Source organism: Hippocampus bargibanti, linkage group LG03, assembly GCF_051943395.1.
Source record: "Hippocampus bargibanti isolate YZ-2025 linkage group LG03, ASM5194339v1, whole genome shotgun sequence".
NCBI classification, from domain to species: Eukaryota; Metazoa; Chordata; class Actinopteri; order Syngnathiformes; family Syngnathidae; genus Hippocampus; species Hippocampus bargibanti.
This window is the reverse complement of record NC_142736.1, coordinates 31,881,241-31,900,593: the sequence shown is the minus strand read 5'-3', so window position 1 is coordinate 31,900,593 and position 19,353 is coordinate 31,881,241. Positions and strand designations below refer to the sequence as shown.

The 19,353-nt window shown below is 39.6% G+C and overlaps 2 protein-coding genes and 1 long non-coding RNA gene across 6 annotated transcripts in view; 2 read left to right on the top strand and 1 right to left on the bottom strand.

Moving 5' to 3' along the window:
• Positions 1–2,098: 2,098 nt before the first annotated feature.
• sv2ba (synaptic vesicle glycoprotein 2Ba) lies at positions 2,099–19,246 on the bottom strand. The gene is made up of 13 exons (XM_088993096.1): positions 19,108–19,246; positions 17,041–17,618; positions 12,349–12,529; positions 10,099–10,250; positions 9,868–10,001; positions 7,771–7,860; positions 7,051–7,164; positions 6,887–6,975; positions 5,805–5,969; positions 5,580–5,713; positions 5,244–5,444; positions 4,853–5,012; positions 2,099–4,218 (listed from the first exon to the last, which is right to left on the bottom strand). Exons 2-13 carry the CDS (start codon positions 17,519–17,521, stop codon positions 4,035–4,037), a joined length of 2,085 nt encoding a protein of 694 aa, XP_088849222.1. The 5' UTR covers positions 17,522–17,618; positions 19,108–19,246; the 3' UTR covers positions 2,099–4,034.
• On the top strand, positions 5,307–17,145 carry LOC148900973 (uncharacterized). 4 transcript variants are annotated; one of them, XR_016114573.1, is made up of 8 exons: positions 5,307–5,447; positions 7,808–7,872; positions 9,874–10,028; positions 10,104–10,216; positions 12,340–12,578; positions 13,459–13,522; positions 16,002–16,154; positions 17,006–17,145. It is a non-coding gene; the product is annotated as an uncharacterized LOC148900973 (long non-coding RNA). The 4 variants fall into 4 exon arrangements; XR_016114570.1 differs by lacking the exon at positions 13,459–13,522; XR_016114571.1 differs by lacking the exons at positions 10,104–10,216; positions 13,459–13,522.
• Positions 19,206–19,353, top strand: part of akap13a (A-kinase anchoring protein 13a) — a 121,418-nt gene continuing 121,270 nt past the window's right edge. The window contains exon 1 of the mRNA XM_088993093.1: positions 19,206–19,346. The gene's annotated coding sequence lies outside the window, so the exon portion shown is untranslated. The remainder of the gene's footprint in view (positions 19,347–19,353) is intronic.

The following is a 19,353-nucleotide window of genomic DNA, read 5'->3' as shown; positions in this document are numbered from 1 at the left end:
GGTCGGATATATCGATAGTCCCGGTTATATCGATATTTTTTCGGACTCCCTTGAATATCGATATAACGAGACTTTACTGTACTGTATATATATATATATATATATATATATATATATATATATATATATATATATATATATATATATATATATATATATATATATATATATATATATATATATATATAATAAAGTCTCGTTATATCGATATTTATTCTCGGGAGTCGGAAAAAATATCGATATAACCGGACTATCGATATATGCGATATCGATATAACGAAACTTTACTGTATATAGATAGATAGATAGATAGATAGATAGATAGATAGATAGATAGATAGATAGATAGATAGATAGATAGATAGATAGATAGGAGGAAAAATGGTGTAGATAGTAAATGAAGTCAAAACACGATACCACTGGACTTTTTAAACATCCAAATTGATATATTCCATCTGATCGATGACTGTACATGTCATTCCATACTGTTGTTTGTACAACTCTGCAATGCTGCATGAACGTGTGTTTGTGTGTGTTTGTAAGTGGGGGTGTGGAGGGAGTCACATTGCACACCTTAGGTGCGAAAGGAGGTTGGAGCTGGGAGGTTATGCAGGGGTGGACAGTAAATTTCATCTAATTGTGACAGGCCGACCGACATGCGTACCTCATGAAGGCAGCTGGGAGATTACTGTCGAGATAGTCGTATATTGTGAACTAGTTGGTGAGTGCTGATAAAGACGGCATATCCATCATCATCATCATTATTTCAAAATAACCATAATAATAATAATAATAATAATAATACATAATAATAATTTAATCATTATCATTATCATGAGTGTCACAATCACCATGTCCTCCTGCGAGTTCTAGCGCTAACTCACACTTATGTGCTGACATGTTTCTGCACATAAAACTGCAAGCAAACTCTTGATACATAGCTGCCACATATGAATTTTTCTCAACCCACGTTGTACAGTACACTACATTGTATGTTTACTCAGTAACGTTGTTACCATTATAAGCCGTAGACACCCCCCCAGATATATATATATATATTTTTAATGAATGGAATTTGTGATGCCATTGTTTATTATACCATCCACAGTCAAGGTTTCATGACCTAATTTCACACATTGTTTCATAAAATGAAAAGTTAAAAAATAAATCGACTTATAATACAAATACATTTTAAAAATCACTACTCTTTGTTAGGTCTGATATTTTCTCCGCAAAATAATATTCTAATGCCCAAAAATTCAAAATTACCTAGGTACAGTAAAGTCTCGTTATATCGATATCGGATATATCGATAGTCCCGGTTATATCGATACTATTTCTATGCACGCACGGAGAAAATTACATGCAAACAGGGTCGGACATATCGATAGTCCCGGTTATATCGACATTTTTTCGAACTCCCTTGAATATCGATATAACGAGACTTTACTGTACTTATAATTAATGGTTTGTACTTAAATTGTATGACAGCGCAAACTCGTGGAGGAAATATGATGTCTCATTGATAGAGATTAGACAGAATAAGAACATATCATATTTAAAAGTTTCATGTTGTTATATGCTTAGTCAACATGTGTGACTCGAATACACAATTGCAGCACAGACAACCAGGGGTCGATCTGCGGTCAACAGACATAGCAAGTTAAACTGTCATCTTCATCTAAGAGATCCTGCCTTGGACAGAATTTAGGACTTGGGAAACTCTTTATCACCGAAGTAATTTACGACTTGAAACTCCTTCACAGGAAGATCTCATTAGCCAGGTTACAAATTTATCAGTTGATGGAAGAGACAATGTTTTATTGCTGACAGCTGTTCGCGCTTAGAATGGCCAAGGGCGTGGTATTCTAATCAAGAAAACTATTTTTTACTAATGTATCACTTAAATTTGCATATACTCTCAATAAATAGCTTGGCAGAGGGCTGCAGAATTCAGGCATCTGTCATGAATGGCTACGTCTCCTGCCGGCAGTAAAGACAATCTTTCTGGGTTCGAGTCTTTGTCCACATGTCCAATCGAACATCTGTGACACTCATTTAAAATCTTAAACAATAAATACAAAACAAAAGATTGGACCAACATCCCTCAGATTTATTCAAGTCATGTCAGAACTGCTATATTTGATTATACAGAAGTCTACAATATGTACAAGCATGAGTATTATTTTAATGGAATATTTTGTTAACGTGAAATCACATAAACACAATGTGCACAATCATGGCAAAAAAAAGGTCACACACTCTGAAATTTTAACGTGTCAGTAATGCAGCAGGTTAGTTTAAGCATATTTGTTAGTCACGAGAATGTTACAGTGAGAATATGACAGAAAAAAACAACAAATACACGATGTGGAGTCATTCCATTAAAAAACAAAAACAGCAAAAAAAACCCATCCACACACACACACGCATGCACACACACGCACACACGAAGAAAACCCAAAACAAAACAACAGATCATTATGACTATATGACAGACCCGGATGAAAAAAACGGGGGAAGAAATTCGGAAGACGTGAAAACCCAAATTTGAAACAGAAACTACGCAATGTATATTTAAACAGGTCTATCCAAATAGAGCACACTTGTGGAATGAGCGGGTATTTTCTTCACGATCAGTCATTTCTCCTCATAGTTTCCACGTACAGTGATACCGTGGCTTACGAACTTAATTGGTTACACGACAGAGTGTGTAAGGCGAAAAGTGTGTATCCCAAAAAATAATTTCCCATAGGAAACAATTAAATAAGAATAATCCGTTCCCAGGTCCCCATAAAATATAATTTTCTACTTTCCAATTGTCTAAGCCTGAAAACTACACAAAATATACCTTATTTTATGTATAATAAATGTGCTATGGTATTATAATTAAATAAATAAACTGTACTGTATAATAAAGTCGTTTTATTTCCCTTTGTGATGGTCGTTGATGGCTGGACGTAATGGAGTGGCTGGTTTCATCAGCATTAAACACTTGATGAGGAACGTGACCTTCTTCTTTCACCATTGAGGAATGATCTCTTGTAGGTGATTTCTCTGTGCTAATTTTATCTCGCTCCTCATCAATTGTGTTCTGTTTAGCTGGGTTGATAGCTTTTTGCATCCATTGTGGCTTGTGCGGGTTGTTTGTGGAGCCTTATTGATGGAATATTTTAACCTTTCAGTCTACACTCTGCCTTTGAAGTATCAAAGTTGAAACTCTCTCACTGTCGTCTGCCTGTCTCTTTAATTTTGAAACCACCCCCTCTTACTGCTGCGCTCTCGACCAATCACGTGGCTTTAACCGAAGACTGGCGGCGGGGAATAGAGGACAAAAAGAGTTGGCTGCCATTTTGTTGTGAGAAAAATGGGCTCGTTCGCGAACGACTCATCACTCATTGAGGCAGCTCTGTGTACGAAAAAAGTTTGTATGCCAAGGTAAAATTTTCATAAATATAACGTTTGTAAACCGAAAAGTTCGTAAGCCAATGGGTTCGTAAACCGAGGTATCACTGTATCTGGTTGACACAATTTTTTTTAAATTTTGATTTGCATCAACATTTAAGAGAAGTACATGTCGTCATTACCGTATTTGTCCTGAAGTCACGATATATTGTTGTGGTTCGTCACTAAATCTTGTGATTCCGAAAAAAGTCAACCAGTGATTTGGACAGAATAAAACCTTAATTGTTTTAATTTGACCACTTTTAGGAAAACAAAGCACAACATGGTGACAGGAAGTACATCATCTTCAAAGCACTGTTCTGTCTTTTGAAAGGAGACCTCACAGGAAACGACTATGTGAACCGAAGACGCAGGTAAGTACAAATAAAAAGACTAACGCTAGTTTTATATTCAGACATGATCCGGGAGGGCCTGAGGATCGTAACGGGAACAGCAGGTACCACGTAGGCAATGTAAAACATCCGGTTCTGGATGCACGTCATTTGCCCCAAATGACGTGTGGTTGGGCCGTGGTCAGACGGCGCATCGGCGATGGCCTTGTTGGCTCATGCGGCAACATTTGGCGGTGTTCAAGACAGGATCTTCTCCCGGGTCTCGGGCAGCTTTAGCGCCAGCAGACCCCCGCAGACGAGTGCAGAGAAGGCCAAGAAGATTGGGATGATCTTGGTTATACCAATGAAAGACGCAAAGATGAAGCTGGCGATGATGGCGGCCAACTTGCAGATGCCGTTGAGGATGCCAAACGCAGTGCCTCTGCCAAGTTAAGAAATACATTAAGTATTTACGAAAATGTGAGGAAGGGTATAATCACGTTTGTGGTTTACTATACCTACCGACTACCGATCTATCTACCTACCTGCCTACCGACCTACCGACCGACTGACATGCCTACCTACCAAATCTACCTACCCAAAAACCAAAGCCACCTACCTACCCAGTCTACTGACCTATCAAACTTAGTTATCTACACACCCAATCGACAGCACCTTCCATATACGTAGGTATGTAAATCACCACAGTTATTAAACCCTAACTTAAGTGACCCAACCTCAACCTAGAAAGGCACTGTAGTTATAGGATGTTGTCAAATCTTTCCTTACCTACCTAATCTGTACCTTTCCTATCGACCTTACTGCACCCAAACAACCAAACGTGATTCTCTACTGTAATCTACCAAGCTACATACCTTTCGAATGTACTGCTTTATATCTACTAATTACTATCTACGACTAATACTTTACTAATGTACTTACATCTGTAGCTATCGACTATTTTCTTATGTACCTAGCAACCTACCTAGGTACCTTTCTAATGTACCCACCTCGCTACCTCGCTACCTACTCACCCTTAATGAGACATTTTTGTGATGTTCAACATTTGATTCTACCTTTTAGATGAAGGGTACAGTTCCACAGAAATGACCTCCAGTCCGTTCCAGGCTGCCACGCTAGCACCATAGAACAGACACTGCCAGCATATCACCGCTCCTTGACTGAAGCTCAGCAGCAGTAGAAAGGTGCAAGCCGATGACGCAAGCATGGAACCACCTGGAAAGATACGATATTCAACACCACGGCATTATCGTTTAAATACCACCAAGAGGTACGTGTTGATTCAGTTTTTTACGGTATCCCTGTGACGACATTTGCCTGATGAAACATTGCAGTAATATGGTTTTGATTCTCTATTGAAGAGCTTAACAACCACGGTGAACCAAACAGTCGCACTAAGCAGACTATCACAGTTAGCGGAGAGATAGCTTGATACGAGCAACTGACCTATTATACGGATTCGTCCGATTTTGTCCATGAAGAGCGCCGAGACGATGTTGCCTGGCAGCACGGCCAAGCTGCCCAGGAAGCTGACCAGATAAATAACTATATCGTTCTCCTCCTGGAAATTGAGGTGGCAGCCTTTCTTGGGGTGCAGGAAGGTGGTGTTCTCCATGCGGCAGTCTTTGAACTTCTCTTGCCACAGATCTGGTAAGTGACAAAATTCCAGAGTTATTAATAACAACAAAACAATTGCTATTATTGTCAAAACTATACACAATGTAAGCGACAATCAGTCAAAATTGAGTTAAAAACATTTTTATTTTCAGTTTCCCTATGTACCTGTGTTGTAGAAAACTGTGTTTTTAATGGTGCAGTTCTCAAAGAAGCTGTTGGTGGACTTGATGTCCTCGAAGTAGCAGTTCTCAAACAAAGAGTCTTCAAACTTGACCGACTTGATCTCAATGTTTGCAAACCTAAACAAAGACCAACCACACACACAAGCAGGTTCAATTCAATTCCTGTTGGCTCACTTTCTGATATTCTGAACCGAGGCCTTGACCGTACTTGTCGTGGATGTACTCGCCCTCACGGTGCACCTGGTTGACTAAGGAAAAATTGAAATGGAAGCGCTCCACGCGTTCCCGGTGGAAAATGTGCACTTTGGATTCGTATTCCTCGTACTGCATGTACTTGATCATGTCGGGGAACCACACTCCCAGCCCGTGGTAGCTAATATACATACACACACACACACATATCATAAATCATGATGTACTTTTTAAAATTATACAATATAACTCTCGCTAATTACAATGTACGGATGACCAATTACAGTGATACCTTGGCTTACGAACTTAATTAGTTCCTAGACAAGGTGAAAAGTGTGTATCCCAAAAAATAATTTCCCATAGGAAACCGTTAAAATGAGAGTAATCCATTCCCAGGTCCCCATAAAAACATAATTTTCTACTTTCTAATCATCTAAGCCTTAAAACTACACAAAATATACCTTATTTTATGTATAATAAATGTGCTATGGTGTTATAATTAAAGAAATAAACTAAACTCAATAATAAAATCGTATTTTCCTTTGTGATGGTCATTGATGGCTTGATGTAATGGAGTGACCGGTTTTATCAGCATTAAACACTTGATTAGGAACGCAGCTATCTTCTTTCACCATCTTGAGGAATGATCCCTTGTAGGTGCTTTCTCTGTGATAATTTTACCTAGTTCCTCATCAATTGTGTTTTGTTAAGATGGGTTGATATCCTTTTGCATCAAGCGTACAGATGGCTTTTGCGGGTTGTTTGTGGAGCCTGATTGATGGGATATTTTAACCTTGCAGTCTGCACTCTGCCTTTGAACTATCAAAGTTGAAACTCTCTCACTGTCGTCTGCCTCTCAGTTTAATGTTTAAACCACCCTCCCTCACTGACCAATCACATGGAATAGAGGACAAAAACAGTCGGCTGCCATTTTGTTATTTGATGAACGGGCTCGTTCGCGAACGACACATCACTCATTGAGGCAACTCCGTGTATGAAAAAAGTTCGTATGCCAAGGTTTTCATAAATTTAATGTTCGTATACCCAGGTATCACTGTATTGGCTTGCGAACTGCCACGGGTCCCCTGACCTCAATACCTGAAAGCCAGACAGAACCAAACGATGGCTAGGAAGAGGCCTTGCAGTCGCAGGTCAGGCGCAGATAGTGACATGATGTTAGCCATCACCTGAAAGACAAAAAAGTATCCAGTGTGAGGATGAGTATTGATTTGGGGAGGACACGAGGTGGCGTCGTTAGCGACCTGCTGCAGCATGGTCATGTGTCTGACAGTCCAACGTTGGAAGGCAGTACCCGTATCGCTCTGGATTTCTATGAACTCGTCTTCCTGCGTTTGCGGCGTTTTGATGTTGCTTGCCTGTGTTGCAATAATTTCATTTTTCATACCAATCAATCCATTTTTCAATTGGAAAAAAAATCATTGCATTCAAACATATGTGTACTGAACAATCTGTGTAAACGTTTGAAAATATGTAAATGCTATTAATTTTAACTCATTCACTGCCAGACGTGCACAAACATGCCGACGCCAGTGCCAGGGTTGCTGTCATTTTCACTCAAATTCCATCACCAACCGAATCGTGAGTTTTAAGACTACATGAACATTCAATGCAGTGTAAGAACCCTGTGAGTCTTTTCTTTCATCATAAAAAAAGGAGTTAATTCCAAAGTCATATGGGTCCAGAGTTATCCGAGCTTGAAATGGAGGCAGCTTGAAGCTTGAAAAGGCAATTGCTGCCCCCTTGTGGAAGGGAATTTCTCTCCCAAGGGTCTGACCAGTGCTTTATCAGCACCCCTCCGCAAGAAAAAAACAAAACCTGAACACATTCGGGAATGACGCTCCACGTCATATTTTCAATTCCCGAATTAATTCAGGAATAGCAGTGAATGAGTTAAAAATAACCTTTGCTCTTATGTTTTATTATACAGTATTTAGTTTGTTAATCATAAACCAATTACTCACGGTGAAAACTCTTTCCGGTTCACCTTTGGCCTTCCAGTTGGTGTCGTGAACACGACGCAAGACCATCCACGCTTCGTCGTGTCGGGCGCTCTGAAATGAACCGTAAGTGGATGAATATTATCTGTGTGTGTGTGCATTTTTTGCATTTACCTGATAGAGATTAGACAGAATGAGAAGTAATCATATTTAAAAGTTTTATGTTTAGCTGGCCAACCAAAGAAAAGGCACAGATGGCCTGAAGTCAATCTATGTTTAACAGACACAGCAAGTTAAACTGTCATCTTCATCTAGGAGATCTGGCCTTGGACAGAATTTAGGACTTGGGAAACTCCTTTATCACCGGAGTGATTTACGACTTCACTCCTTCACAGGAAGAGCTCATTATCCAGGTTACAAATGTATCAGTTCATGGAAAAGACAAGGTTTGGTGTGGTATTCTAATCAAGAATACGATGTTTTACTAATGTATCGCTTAAATTTTGCATCTACTCTCAATAAATAGCTTAGCAGAGGGCTGCAGAATTCAGGCGTCTGTCATGAATGGCTACGTCTCCTGCTGGCAGTGAAAGACAATCTTTCTGTGTTCGAGCCTTGGTTCACAGTGTCCGATTGAACATCTCTGACACTACCGCACGATTGTTTGTGTTTCACTGGTCATATTCGGGATAGCATGACCGTGTTCACAATTTTTCATATGGTTCCGATTGAGTAGAATGTCGGTCTATGTCATTGCTCGCTGCGCCAACAAAACGGACCATATCCATCACCCTCAACTCATTTATCATACATGCGCTATTTTTACACTCCACGCTGCAGCCAGGTATGCAGTTGTGTAAGAGTGTTTGTATTCAGGGCCTGGCTGCGACACACTAAGCCAATCATGACACCGCATGTGGTTAAGTGGCTGACAAGGTGCCGTCGGAGTGCGCGCTGTTCCGGTTGACGGTTTAGCGAGCCTTCGCTACCTCGGCATAGCGATGCCGTGTTGCTTTTGGATGGAGGGTGTCTTCATAGAAGGAACCCAATCTCGTTGAGGGAACATGAGAGTCTAGTGTTTCTTAATCTAGATTCGATCGAACCCTGAGGATTTGGTGAGTCGATCTTCGGAGTTTGCGGCACCTCTTACATGGAGGGTAAGACACAGATGACTCAACGTGTGACTGTAAAGTGACCTTGAGAGATTTGAAAGGCACTTATCAATGAAAATTCTTATTCTTATTCTTATTCTTATTCTTATTCTTATTCTTATTCTTATTCTTATTCTTATTCTTATTCTTATTCTTATTCTTATTCTTATTCTTAATTGCTTACAACACGTCTGCTCCGCCATCACCGGCTGTAATTGATCACATGACATTGCTTGTCCAATCAGTGCTATGAAAAATGTAGTTCGCAATGTGTGACTGTCATGTAGTATGTCATAATTTTTTTTTTTTAAAGTATACTTGTTTCTGAAATTTTTTCATTGACTTTTTTTCTTTTTTTCATGAATGCATTTTTTTTAATATTTTGAATTTGTAACACAATTTTACTTTTATTTTCCATTCATGAAGTGTTCGGTGAATGTGTGTATTAACTGGTTGTTAATATATAAATGAATACAAATAAAAAAAAAAAATACATAAAAAATAAATAAACATAAGTATAGATAAATAAATTAACAAATGCATAAACAAACAAACAAACAAATCAATGAATACATAAACAAAGAAATAAATAAATAGATAAATGAATAAATAAATAAATGAATGCATGAATGGATAAATGAATAGAAAAATAAATAAATAAATGAACAAACAAATAAATGAATGAACGAATAAATAAATAAATAAACAAACTAACTAACAAATAAATGAATAAATGAATGAATGAATAAATAAATGAATAAATGAATGCATGCATAAACGGATGAATAAATAATAAATAAATAAATACACGAATGAATAAATAAATAAATACACGAATGAATAAGTAAATAAATACACGAATGAATAAATAAATAAATGCAGAAGTACAGACGTACAACAGTACAGAAATACAGCAGTACAGAAATAAATACATAAATATATATATATATATTTTAATGGTATTGCTGACCTCCAGGAGGAATCGCGGACTTTCCGGCATGAAAAAGACGCCAACAAGGGCAGCCAGAGTGGGAAAGAGACACACCAGGATAAAGAGTCTCCAGCTATGCATCTGAAATTCTGTCCCGATGGCAAAACCCCAACCTGACAGTACATGGACAACATTTCACAGTAAGTCAAGAGTCGATGCGCAATGGCAATGTTGTCTGTGTTTGTGTGTGTGTGTGTGTGTGTGTGTTACCATAGTGGGGGATGATCCCCCAAGCAGTGAAGGAAGCGTAGAGGCCTCCTAACATCCAGAACATGCAAAGCCAACTCAGATGTTCGCCACGTTTGTCCATCTGCAGGAACTCAGTGAAGTACGTATACACAATGGGGATGGAGCCTCCGATTCTAGAAAAAATGTATCTGTGATTATTAATCACACGTGTAATGGAATCGCTAAGAATGTCCTCTGAGGCATCTGTGTAAGCTTTCAGTCATACAGGAGTGGTCGATCGATGAAAAGGTTTCTTCAGCCGTCATCAGAATCAGAATCAGAATCAGAATCATCTTTATTGCCAAGTATGTAGAACACACAAGGAATTTGTTTCCGGTAGAACACACTGCACTAGTATCATCATCAAAAAATTGCTAAGTGGCACTATACAGTTCCATTTGGGCTACTGTTGAAAGAGTCCAAAGAGTTAATGGTTTGGGGGAAGAAGTACTTCTTTGAAGGTGTCGGACGTTTCGCTTCTTAAAAAAGCAAAACCCTTCACTAAATCACCACGGTGGTGTGTGGTTTAATTTGGATCGTTCTTACAACACACTCCTGAGATCGTTACCACACAGGCTTAGTTATCCTGATGAGGTGATACCACAGCAAATGGGGCAATCAGGCCAGTCGTAGACCATAATCAGTCAGGACAATAGAAGCAATCAGTGTAGCCTCAGGAAATGGTCCTATGCTATCCTTATATATATATAGCATATATACCGCCATACAGTATATATATATATATACAGGGCCAGAGCTACCAGCAAATTTTTTGTTCGCTGATGAAGCCACTTGGATAAGAAGTGAAACGTCCGACACCTTCAAAAAAGTACAGATGACGGTTGAAGAAACGTTTTCATCGGTCCTCTGGGGCAGTTTGTAAGACTGTGTAGGGTACACGCCATGTTGTAGTAGAACATTGGTTAGAATGTTAAACATGAATGCTAACTCATTCACTGCCAATCCTGAATTTAGACCTCTGGCAATGTTTTTCCTTCCCACGAAAGGGCATGATTTGCCTTTTTTACAGCTGCCCCGATTTAGAGCTCAAGTGACTCCAAACTAATCAAATTTAAGAATTAACACTTTTTTTCTGGTGAAAGAAATGAGTCCAAGGTTTCTTATGCTGCATTGAATGTTTATGTAGTCCTAAAACTAAATATTCGATGGGTCCTGCAATTTGAGTGAAAATGACAAAAAACCCTGGCACTGGAGTAAACACGTTTTTGCACATCATCTGGCAGTGAATGAGTTAAAAAAATCCAATTATCTGACATATTTTACTATTTTTGTGCATTTACAATAATGTAATGTTTCACTCTAGTTTTGTTGATATTACAGTAAACTGGAAAGATAGAAACTGCTTGAAGCAAGCAATTTTAACCTCTTGTGTAGAGATACACTCACACACACGCACACATTCCTGTTTCAATGGTTTTGTGAGGTCCGGATAACTCCAGATAAGGAGTGAGGACCACCGTTGCTGATAAGTTTAGAGAAGAACTAGTGTTACATTTGAACTCTAAACGTCACCCCATTTCCCACTTCAATGTCTATAAAAAGTGGGCTTGAAACTGAAATAACAGCAGGAGTGAGGTTTCTGAATGGCTACATTCAAAGTCCTCACCACTGTGGTGAAGTTGGTTAAAATGTCATTTTACTTTTTGTGGTATGAACCTTTTCCTCTCATTAATCACACACACACACACACACACACGCGCACACACACACGCAAACACACAAAGTGAGTAAAAAGTGTGTGTATCCAAGTGAAATGAAAATACACACCAACATGTATTATTATTATTAACAAAATCATTTTGGGTGAATTTATGAGGACCTTTCTGAAACTTTAACAGATGCATATATAGACCCTCTAGAAGCCTTTAGAATGAAAAACTTGTGGGAACCGGCCTAAAGGTCCCCACTTGTCAAAAATGTCCTCACTCCGTATGGTATAAAATGTTAGTGGTCCTCACAAGACTAGCCATACAAACACACGAACACATACACGCACACACACACACAAAGACACATCACACAAATACACGCACACATAACCACTATCCTATAGAATACAAACATAACCACTATCCTATAGAATACAAACGTTAACATGAATTTAAATAACGCTGCAAATGTGAATTATTTCCAGTAAAGGTCAGCTGTATAATGACGTTGACATTTTCTACATGGAAATGTAATTGAAGTGAAATGTTGTAGGCATCTCACCCAAAGCCGGAGCAGAACCTGAAGAAGACAAAGAAACCGTAGCTCTGAGCGAAACATGACAGGAAGGAGAAGAGCAGGTCGATGGACAGCACGTAGATCAGGCATTTCCTGCGCCCCATCTTGTCGCACAGACCACCCCACACCAATGCGCCCACCATCATGGCCACGTACACCAGTAAGCCTGGCGGACATGGAGACGACACTTGTTATGTATGCATTGTGGCAAAACAGTAAGTGCTCATCTATTAGCTATTATTATGTATTAGCTCGCTAGCTTTCGATCTATTTACTTCCTATTAGCTATTAACCGGCTAGCTGGATGGCTATCTAGATAGCTATATATAAGCTGTCTGGCTATTTAGTTAGCTATCTGTCTATTAGCTATGTATTAGTTCACTAGCTTTCTATCTATTTGCTATCTATTTGCTTTCTATTTGCTATCTATTGGCTAACTGGCTAGCTGGCTGGCTATCTAGCTAGCTATCTATTAGCTGGATGGCTATCTAGTTAGCTATCTGGTTTACTATCTATTAGCTATGTATTATGTATTAGCTCGCTAGCTTTCTATCTATTTGCTATCTATTAGCTAACTGGCCAGCCCGCTGGCTGGCTATCTAGCTAGCTATATATTAGCTGTCTGCTATGTAGTTAGCTATCTGGCTAACTATTAGGTATGTATTAGTTCGCTAGCTTTCTATCTATTTGCTATCTAGTTGCTATCTATTAGCTAACTGGCTAGCTGGCTGGCTATCTAGCTCGCTATCTATTAGCTGGCTGGCTATCTAGTATCTAGTATTATTATTATTATTATTATTATCAATTTAAATATTGAATTAATCCAATTAAAAGACAATAATGACAATATAAATTAAAACACAGTGAAATAAATAACATTGAATTGTATTTTTTTTTCTAAATATATTTTTATGTGATATTAATTCATGATATTTTATAGTCTGATCATTATCTATTTCGCAAAAGACCTAATTTAGATCTATCAATTGTGACCCTCTAGTACTAGAACTACATCCGATGTCCACTAGGAGGCACCCTTCCCCCTTCAATGAGCATATCCAAGTCTCCATTTGATTTGCTAATGTCTGTTTTTAGACTTCATTTTGACACCAGCGATCAAGATGGCTGAATATTCATGCGACAGGAATAAGAAATAAAGGTCAGCATCATAAAACTTTGAAGCTGGCTGGCGACTAGCAAATGTTTTTTTTCCGCCGCCATTAAGGATTTGTTAATGGTGTCGCCTCGGTCAGCAGGTGTTCAAGTCCAGTCGAGCCATCGAAGTACGACCCGCCGCGCTGCCCATTAGATACAAACCATTATAAACTTCCTCTTAATGTCTCGGGGGAAGAGGATTTAATAGACATCCGTGCCTCCCAACCTGCTTTGTTTTACTACATGGCCCGAAATACAACATAACCATAAACGGCTTAACGGCACGTGCAGCCGTCGTGTTCGCCTTCCGTGCGGATTAGTGCTAGTGATGTGTCGTTCGCGAACGAGCCGGTATTTATAGCCTGGTCTCTGAAGTGAACGAACAAATGGGAGCCAACTTTTTTGTCCTCTATTCCCCGCCCCCAGTCTTCGGTTAAAGCCGCACGTGATTGGTCGATATCTTTGGTAGAGGAGGGAGGGGAGAATTACAGACACACGAGGAGAAGGGGGAGGGGGGATGTTAGGGGAGACAGGTGGACAAATGTTATCACATTATGCTGTTGTTATTATTATTCAATGATTATATTTTTTTACTAGTTGGTATGATAGCATTATTAATATGAAAAGCGAATTAGTGATAGCTGATCATCAGACCAGTGTAACCACAGGGAAAGTGAAAGTTAGCATCCGCTAACTCTGTGCACATATAAATCAAGCCATATAAATAAAAATATTTGATTTTTTACATGAGTAATTCGTTTTTCACATAATTTTACATGATTTGTGGTAGTTAGTTAATTTAAGCAACAAAAAAAACAAACACACCCTTTGGAGTCCGCTGAGCAAAATGACAAAGCCCTAGCATTGAGTGTGGAGGCTAATCAACAGATGAATTAGCTGACCTTGCTTACGTCTGTGTAAACTCTCAGTCGTACAGGAGTGGTCCATTGATGAAAAGGTTTCTTCAGCCGTCGTCTGTACTTCTTTGAAGGTGTCGGATGTTTCGCTTCTCATCCAAGAGGCTTTGTCAGCAAACTAAAGTTTTACCAGCAAAACATTTGTTCTCTGACAAAGCCTCTTGGATGAGAAGCGAAACGTCCGACACCTTCAAAGAAGTATAGACGACGGCTAAATAAACCTTTTCATCGACTGACCTAGTTTAGTTGGTTAAGATAGCTAGCTAGGTAGCTAGCTCGGAGGCTATGTAGCTAACAACCATCAAACACACTGATAAATAATAATAATGATAATAATAATATTAATAATAATAACAAATAATAACAACCATCAAACACACTGATAAATAATAATAATAACAAATAATAATACATCAAATAAAAAGTAATAAACTAACCAACTAACAACCAACCAACTAAACAACTAGCTAGCTAAATAACCAACCAACTAACTGCCATTCACACATACACACATTAATTTTTTTAAACGCATTTCATGAAGTAATCTACATCAATCCAACAAATCACCAAACCAAGCGACCCTTCATCACCTAATCCCATAATTTCTACCAACCAACCAACCAACTTAGTTTAACAGACACAATACGTTCAACTGTCATCTTCATCTAGGATATCTGGCCTTAGACAGAATTTAGGACTTGGGAAACTCCTTTATCACCGGAGTAATTTGCGACTTGAAACTCCTTCACAGGAAAAGCTCATTAGCCAGGTGACAAATGTATCAGTTCATAGAAAAGAGAAGGTTTTATTGCTTACAGCTGTTCGTGCTTAGAACTCAAGAGGTGTGGTATTCCAATCAAGAAAACTATGTTTTACTAATGTGTCACTTCAATTTGCATTACGCTCAATAAATAGCTTGGCAGAGCGCTGCAGAATTCAGGTGTCTGTCATGAATGGCTGCGTCTCCTGCCGGCAGTAAAAGACAATCTTTCTGTGTGCCTTGGTCCACAGTGTCCGATCGAACATCTCTGACACTGACTGACTGAGTAACTGACCGGCTAATTCATCCATGAATCTTTAGCATCCCAACTAGCCAACAAAAGAAGTGAACAAGCTATCTATCCTACATCCAAAATTCACAACCGACAAGATCTAGAAGCAAAGAATTGTGATTCTGAACCCCATTGGAGGAGCATGAGCGTGTATCAAAGCGGATCATTCTGCTGATATGATTCATATTTTTCAGCGCCAAACCCCATGCCGCCTCCCATTCGGCTTTGCCCGAATAAGACGCCGCTAGCCCATTTACGGCGGGGCTTCTTTACCCGCACAATTGTCAGCGTGTCTGATAGCACTTGGCCTCGACTACCGCAGGAACATGTTCCGTATTAGCCCGCGAACACGCACGCGCACAGACGCGCAAGGCAAAGGCGGGATGCAATCACCACCCGCTACCTCATCCCGTTGCTCGCGCCGCAGCATCCCTGGAGCCTGTTGTTAAGATGAAATGATGCACATTCTAGCGGTGCAGCAACGGTGTGAGAGACTTTCATTTTGTGCTTGCAGGATGAAGAACAGACGTTATTTCCGTGTGACTTGGACCCGTGCTGCATACTGATTTCGAGTCTTCTTTCTATGGCTTGGCATATTCAACTCACGGAAGCAATAAATAGGTCGTTTTTTCAACCAATGACTATGGATTAAGATAAAAGCGAATAGGTGAGACCATCATTGTTTGTTTTTTTTCAACAGCTACTCTACAGATTTCTTTTATGAACAATCCAGGCTCAACGAATGATGAGGTGGAGTGGGCGCTACTTTTCCACTTATGCCTTGTTGATGGTGTCAATCATAAGATTGAACTGTGAAAAAATGTCATTCCTTGAATTGCCCCTTGACAAAAAACCTTAGTTAAACTCTATGGTTTGTATCCTCGAATGAACGGATTGACCAACTGACTCGCCAAAGTAATGACAAATTTTACTAACTAACTAACTAACTAACTAACTAACTAACTAACTAACTAACTAACTAACTAACTAACTAACTAACTAACTAACTGACTGACTGACTAACTAACTAACTAACTGACTGACTGACTGACTGACTGACTGACTAACTAACGGAATAACGGAATAACCAACTCATCGACTAACTAACAAATTAACTAACTAACTAAAAGCTAGCTAACTAACTAACTAATTTACCAAGTAACTAACTTACCAGCTAACTAACTAAATAAGTAAATGAATAAATACAGAAATAAATACATAAATAACTTACTCTAACGGGCTAGCCAACTAAATAGCCAACTGTCTAACTATCCAACTAAATTAGTAACTTACGAACCGACCAAGTAACCAACTGATTAACAGCCCAAAAACTAGCAAGTGACCAACCAACCAATCAACCACATAAAAAACGCCAACAAAGCAACCATCCAGATACTATTATTATTTCAGGACCCAACCAAAAGGGGCCACCGATCCACCTTTGGGTCCCGACCCCTCATTTTAGAACCAGTGATTTCCACTCTAATGTCTAATTGTCTAATGTCTAATTTTGATAAGGTCCAAAGTTTGGTGATTCTTTCTCCGCCACTTACCCAACAAGCCCTTGTCCGAGTTGGATATGCACATGTCCTTCTCTGCACTTGGCATGACAAAGCCCACCACAAAGCCGTCCACGCCGTCGGCCATCAACGCCAGGCCCAGCACCACGAAGAGCATCCACTGGAAGCGACCATGTCCACAGTCCTCCATGATGGCCTCGTACTGCTCTGGCAAGTTGTCCTCTTCGTATTCCTCCTGCTGGGCAGCCAATCGGGCCTTCCGCTTGGCCTCCAGGCGCGCTGCCCGTCTAGCCTCTTTGATCTCATCCGGGTGCGGAACACCCTGGTACTCGCCCTCGTACATCTGCTCGTCCTCATCCGCGCCCTCTGTGGCGTCGCTGGCGGCATCCTCCTCCTGGGGCGGGTAGTTTGTCTGGTAGGGGTATCCGTCCTGACCGCCGCCATCTTGGCTGTAAGTGTACTGGCCCGTTTCGGTCACCTGCTGGTTGAGGTTGTTCTGATATGGGTCGTTCATGGCGGCCTTGCAGGGTTCTGGTCCTCCGAGACGTCCGAGTGTCTGCTTCAAGGCTTCAGCGGCTGCGACCACGCGCTATGATCTTCGCATGCTCAACCTAAAACATGAGAAATGTCTTCAATGAAGGATCTCAGCATTGCAGTGAGTAAACAACACTAAGGTGCAATACTGCAAGATTTTCATACAAGGTTAGTATTGCTGATGCCAAGAAAGTGAATACACCACATCATCACCCAAAAAAAATTCAAGGTATTGGTTTTTGAAGTAAAATTTCAGGATGAATCAAAAATACAGGAGAAGAGAATTTGACCTGTACATTATCACATATTTTCAGTGTGATAGAGATTAGACAGAATAAGAAGTGATCATATTTCAAAGTTTCATGCTGTTGTATGCTTAGTCAACATGTGTGACTCAAATACACAATTGAAGCACAGACAACCTGAGGTCAATCTGAGGTCAACAGACGCAGCAAGTTAAACTGTCATCTTCATCGAGGAGATCTGGCTTTGGACAAGAATTTAGGACTTGGGAAACTCCTTTATCACCGAAGCAATTTACGACATGAAAATCCTTCTCAGGAAGAGCTCATTAGCCAGGTTACAAATGTATCCCTTCATGGAAGAGACAATGTTTTATTGCTTACAGCTGTTCGCGTTTAGAACGCCCAGGGGCGTGGTATTCGAATCAAGAAAACTACGTTTTACTAATGTATCACTTACATTTGCATATACTCTCAATAAATAGTTCGGCAGAGGGCTGCAGAATTCAGGCGTCTGTCATGAATGGCTATGTCTCCTGCCAGCAGTAAAGACAATCTTTCTGAGTTCGACTCTTTGTCCACAGTATCCGATCGAACATCTCTGACAACAGTGTTAATTGATCTTTGGTTTTGTATTTTCATTATTTACTAGAGATAACTCACAAATCATAGTTGCATGCCATGTATGATTATTATTCACGGAGATTAACTTCTTTTTACACTTTAAAAATGCATCATGACTTTAAAATGAAAAAAAATGATAATGTTACATGTATTTTCTCATGCCTTACTATAAACAATTACATTTTACATGAAAATGTGACTTACAATAAAATCATTTTTTTGAAAATTATTGGACAATCCAGGCTACTTAGCAACTGTTTTTTTTTTAAATGCCAGATGGAGTCTTTCAAAAAGCTTCTGGAAATTACTTTTGGAGTTTTAGACTCATACAGGAAATGACTATGACATATCCAGAAATGATTTTACCAAGGCTAAATTCTATCTAATCTTAACTGACCTTACCAAGTCAAAGGACAAATGTCAGTGATGTTCGTTAACTGACTAAACTCACTTAAGTAACTTAATCTTACCAAAATTGATAGAATTGTACTAAAATGTCATACTTTTAGTGCTAAATGAGTCAAACTGTATCAATTCTCATGGGTCAATGACATGTTAGTCCTGTCGGAAGTAAAATGGACACCTCCATTTTGTGGGCTTCAACCTTGAACTCAGTTTATAGATTCGATCATGCTAGACCACAACAAAATCAACCAATGGGCCCTCATTTTTCTGCCTAAATCAAATAAAGTTCTCTTACCAGACGGGCCTTCCATGAAACCACTTTGGAGCATCAAAAAAAGGGTCCAAGGGGCATTTTCAAATGTCCAAAACTGACATGTCAGTTTATCCCGATACCGTGATGCAGTCAAGCCCGAGGGATTAGCATCCAACCTCACGATACGACAACCACCCCCCACCTTCTCTGCTTCAACGCCACCCTGCCTCACCCTGGATCATCCCCATAGGAGTCCAACCCTAACCCTGCGTGGGTGAATGGTACGAT